At 35.4% G+C, this 4,978-nt stretch overlaps 1 protein-coding gene across 1 annotated transcript in view; it reads left to right on the top strand.

The window, feature by feature from the left end:
- The window catches only part of LOC105814467 (chromosome unknown open reading frame, human C5orf42), a 120,373-nt gene that overhangs the window by 93,087 nt on the left and 22,308 nt on the right, over positions 1-4,978 (top strand). The window contains exon 41 of the mRNA XM_012649444.1: positions 3,183-3,347. Within this exon, the coding sequence (XP_012504898.1) occupies positions 3,183-3,347 (165 nt within the window). The remainder of the gene's footprint in view (positions 1-3,182; positions 3,348-4,978) is intronic.

Below are 4,978 nucleotides of genomic sequence, written 5' to 3'. Positions count from 1 at the left end.
TTTTTTTAACTTCTGGGTTCCTCTAGCTCTTTTTTCCTCTTGCAGTTTATTTGTTGAAGAAACCAGGATGTTTGCCCTGAACAGTTTTTCAGAGTCTGAATTTTGCTGACTGAGTTTCTGTGGTGTCATTTAATATGTTCCTCTCTCCTCTATATTTCCTGTAAATTGGACATCCCTTTACTTTCAAGCTGTGTGATTATGTTATAGTTATGTCCAGCATATAGCCAGATTTCATTCCTTTAAATAATTAGATGATCTGTTTTTTTAACCGTCAAGCATAATCAGTGCATATTTATTGTGTTCACTGATATATTTGTACTTATTTCTGATACCTTATTTTGTGCTTCCTGTATCATGGTTTTTTCTTTACTGTTTGTCCTTCTTTTATTGGATTGAGTTTTCTATATTCTCTCCTCTTCCTCTATTGGTTCAGATATTATATATTTGATTTTTAACCTTTTAGTGGCTATTCTTGAATTTTCAACATTCATAGTTGAGTTAAAATTGAAGGTGAAGCTTGGTGTGGTGGTGCGCACCTGTAGTCCCAGCTACTTGGGAGGCTGAGGCAGGAGGATCACTTGAGCCCAGGAGTTCAAGGTTACAGTGAGCTGTTGTGCCACTGCACTCTAGCCTGGGGGCATAATGAGACCTTGTCTTTAAAAGTAAATTTAAGGTGAATATATCTACCGCCGCAAAAATAGGAGGACTTTTGGCACTAATTTTCTCCCTCCATCTCTCTAATATTATTTTCTAATAATTTAGGTTTATCTTGTTTTTAACCCTTCTATTTAGTCTCCCTTGTTTTTTGTTTTTTTAAAGTCAATGCTTATTAAGGTGAATATATCTATCGCCGCAAAAATAGAAGGACTTTTGGCACTAATTTTCTCCCTCCATCTCTCTAATATTATTTTCTAATAATTTAGGTTTATCCTGTTTTTAACCCTTCTATTTAGTCTCCCTTGTTTTTTGTTTTTTTAAAGTCAATGCTTATTTAGGTTTATCGACGTGTTCATCAGTTTCTTTACCCACAATTGCTTCTTTTTAAAATTTTTAATTTAAATAATGTAAATATGTATGCAACAAATGTGTAAAACCAAAACAGAAGTTTCATGCAATAGCACGTACTCCTACAGTTGCTTGCTGGCTTGCTTGCTTTTTTTTTTTTTTTTCTGAGATAGGGTCTCACTCTGTTGCTTAGGCTGGAGTGTAGTGGAGTCATCATAGCTCATTACAACCTCAAATTACTGGGCTCAAGCAGTCCTCCTGCCTCAGCCTCCCAAGCAGATGGGACTACAGGCATGCGCCACCGCACCCAGCTAATTTTTTTATTTTTTGTAGGAGGGGTGGTCTCAGTCTTGCTCAGCTGGTCTTGAAATCCTGGCCTCAAGCAGTCCTCCAACCTCAGCCTCCTAATGTTCTAGGATTATAGGCATGAGCCACCACACCTGGCCCTTTAAGGATTCGGTTTCCTGCTTTCTTCCTTTATTATTTCTTTTCTCTAAAGCCTGTGAGTGGTAACTTCTCCCAGTCTTTGAAAATAGCTTTATAGTAAGTTTTTCAAATTTTACTATAATTTTTGACTGATAGCTTATAGCTAAGTACAGACTTTTAGGATGATTATTATTTTCTTTCAGCATTTTAAAGATATTATTCCATTATCTACTGACATGCCCAGCTGTTGAGTGTACACTACCTATGTGCTATCAGTATAATTGCTGTTCTTTTATCTCTGGTTGCTTAAAAGAATTTCTCTTTTTAATTTATTTTGCTTTCTTGATACAGTGTATCTAGGTGTGTCTTTTTTTAATTTATTTTCTGTTGGAGTACGAATGATTCTTCAGTTTGAAGATTTAACTTTGGGAATTTTTCATCCATAATCTTTTGGAGCCTTGCTTCCTCCCCATTCTTTCTTTTTGCACTTCTAAAACATCCAGTAGAGGTATGTTGAGGTATGTTCTCAGTCTATTCCCTGTCTCTTTTAACCACTCCTTCATAATTTCCACCTCTTTATTTCTCTTTGGTGTACTCAGAGTAATTTCCTCAGATCTGTCTTCTAGTTTGCTAATTCTCTCTTCTGCTGTATCATCTTTGCTGTTTCACCTGTTTCACCTATTCATGATGATTTTAATTTTGGTGACATTATAATTTTAATTTTTTAATTAATTTTTTCGATATTTTTAATATCTAAAAGTTATATTTATTTCTTTTTCAAATCTATTCTTTGGATGCCTTGTCCTGTTCTTTTATTGTGGTTTCTATGCTTTATCTATTTAATAATTTTAATCATGTTTTATAACTAACCCTTTCAGATTCTTTTATTTTGTGTGTGCATATTCTCAATTGTTGAATCTGCATACTGACTCTCCTTTAGATTTGGTTGTTCCTTTGTGTAATTTTATAATGTTTTTTAATCTTGGGCCTTAGTGGAGGTTCTTCTAGGTTGTATATATTTGGAGTGGTTTTGCTTTTGCTTCCTGCTGTCATTAAAGTAGAAAAAAATTTGGAAGACGAGTTTTAATATAAATTTCTTTGCTTGGAGTTGCTGTACTACACAGATAGTATAAATACAGACCCTACACCTGCTTGTGGCAAGCCAGGGGTTTTGAATTCTCAAAGTTGACTTTTATTATTTTCTCATCTATCGTCCAGGCGAAGAGAAAACTTCTTTGCTGTTTCTCTATGGCAGGGATTTTCTTATTCCCATTTTGTGGACAGGGCTGTCCTTTAATGCTCTAGGCCATATGAAGGTAGCTCAGTTTCCCTCGCTGCAATCTGCAGAAACCACATTTCCCCTATAGACTATTATAGCATCATTGCCCACTTACTGCTCCAGCTTTGAGTTCTTTTTTCTTTTCCGGCAGCAGCAGATTTCTCTGTTTAGAGGGCCTGGTTGTGTTTTAAACTTTTTTTGGTAATTTAGCATTTCTAGGTTTTTATGGCAGGGCATGGGCCTGTGCATGTATTTCAATCTGCCACGTTTAATAAAGTTGATAGTAATTCATTTTTACCATGAGTGAGTTTTAATTTTAAATCTGATGCTAATTCATGTGCACTGGAAAGCTATTAATATGTTGCAAACTTCTAATATCGTGTTGGCATGTGTAAATGTTAGCAATTGTTATATCTTTTCCATGTGATTTTTTTCTCTACCATTTTCTTTTAATTATATACTCTTTGATTAGTACATTTTTTGACTCTTATGGATGAGGAAGATCAAAGTAACAAGGAGGAGACTTCAGAAGTTGAATTTTCAGTAACAGAACATCATTCTAGTCAGAAAACCTGTGTGTTTCCTACTGCCAGTTCAGCTGTCAGCCTTTCCAGTGACCAAAATACTACTACTCCTGGTATTGTTCTTCACTTTCTTCATTTACACATACTCTAATTTTCCATTATAATGTTACTGAACATTATTTACTGGGAATATAGTTATGAAAGGTTTGTGAAGTCATTTTGTAATATTTATTTCGGGGGAAGGAAAGGTAAAACTTGTGCCATTCACATGAACTGTGCCATTGTCACCTTTATAAGATATACTTACTGCAGCCGGGTATTGTATCCTGTGTAACTTACTAAATTTATAGCAACTGGAAGTACTATGATATTTGATTTTTACAAAAATTGAGAAATTCAAACTTTTCCAATTACAAGAACTTTGAATTTTAATTGGAAGACAAAATAATGGGTATTATTTATTAAGCCTCTACCATATGCCAGACATCACTATTTTACATGCATGAACCCTGGTTTAAGCCTGACCTCTGAGGTAGATATTATTATATCCCCATTTTACAGTTGAGTATATTGAGACTTAGAAAGGCTTAGTGCCACTTTTTGTTCCATTTCATTTGCAGGTAGCAATTAAACTGCTCTTCTTTAGTCCTAACAAATACATTTTGTCATATGAATAATAGGGCATAGGGAATATATCAGTTCAATGACTGGCAGTGGCTTGGAAATATATATATTTTTTAGCTCTCAGGTATTGATGATTAATAAAAATGACTTTATTGAGTATTTACAATATATTTTATTACCATTATTAAAGCAACATAAGCAGTAAAAAAGTGCTATTTTAAAATGGCATTGCTGTTATTTAAATAAAAGAAAAGCTTTAAGAAGCTGACTTTAAATCTTGCAATTATTTTCTCTTGTTCTTTCTAGATTCCATATTATAGTCATCAACATATGGGATAATCACTTCCACTTAACAAAGTTGCAAAGATCAAGTATCATATATAAAGCATCTAGCTGAGGATGTTTGATTGCTGTAGCTTCTTGGTCACTGGTAGCTTTCCTCTTTCCTCCTCTGGGGGAGGATTGACAAATGAAGTTAAACAGAACTTGGGAGTCTAGGTCGTAGAGGGTTCCAGTTGCATCTGAGAAGCTTAGACTCTATTTCCTACTTGGGAATCATTAGAGAATTCTGAGGAGAGAGATAAAATGAGGAGGTTTTGAGGAAGACTAGAATGGAGGTATAGGCCAGTTAGTAAGCTACTGAATTAATCTGACCTGTGAAATAATGAGAGTCTGAGTAGTGTTGTGGAAAAGGAAAAGAAGAAAGAGACCTTCTGAATAAGTAACCAGTGGTACTCAGTGATTAAGTAGATAAAAGGAGAAGAGCGAGAAAATGAATGGCAGTTTAGTGTTTCCAGAGTATAGGAGCAAGGATATAACTTGGGCCAGGCACGTGGCTCATGCCTGGAGTCCCAGCACTCTTAGGAGGCTGAGGTGGGAGGATCGCTTGAGCCCCCAGAAGTTTGAGGCTGCAGTAAGCTATGATTGCGCCCCTGCACTCCAGCCTAGGGCAACAAAGCAAGATCCTGTCTCTCCAAAAAAAAAAAATACTTTTACTTCACGGTCACACATGCCTGTAATCTTAGCTACTCTGGATGATGAGGCAGGAGGATTGCTTGAGACAAGATATTTCCAAACTCATAAATACAATCTTATCTGAATTTTAAGATATTTGGATTCC

Source organism: Propithecus coquereli, unplaced genomic scaffold (genome assembly GCF_000956105.1).
Source record: "Propithecus coquereli isolate 6110/MARCELLA unplaced genomic scaffold, Pcoq_1.0 Scaffold110, whole genome shotgun sequence".
NCBI classification, from domain to species: Eukaryota; Metazoa; Chordata; class Mammalia; order Primates; family Indriidae; genus Propithecus; species Propithecus coquereli.
This window is presented reverse-complemented; position numbering and strand designations above follow the sequence as displayed.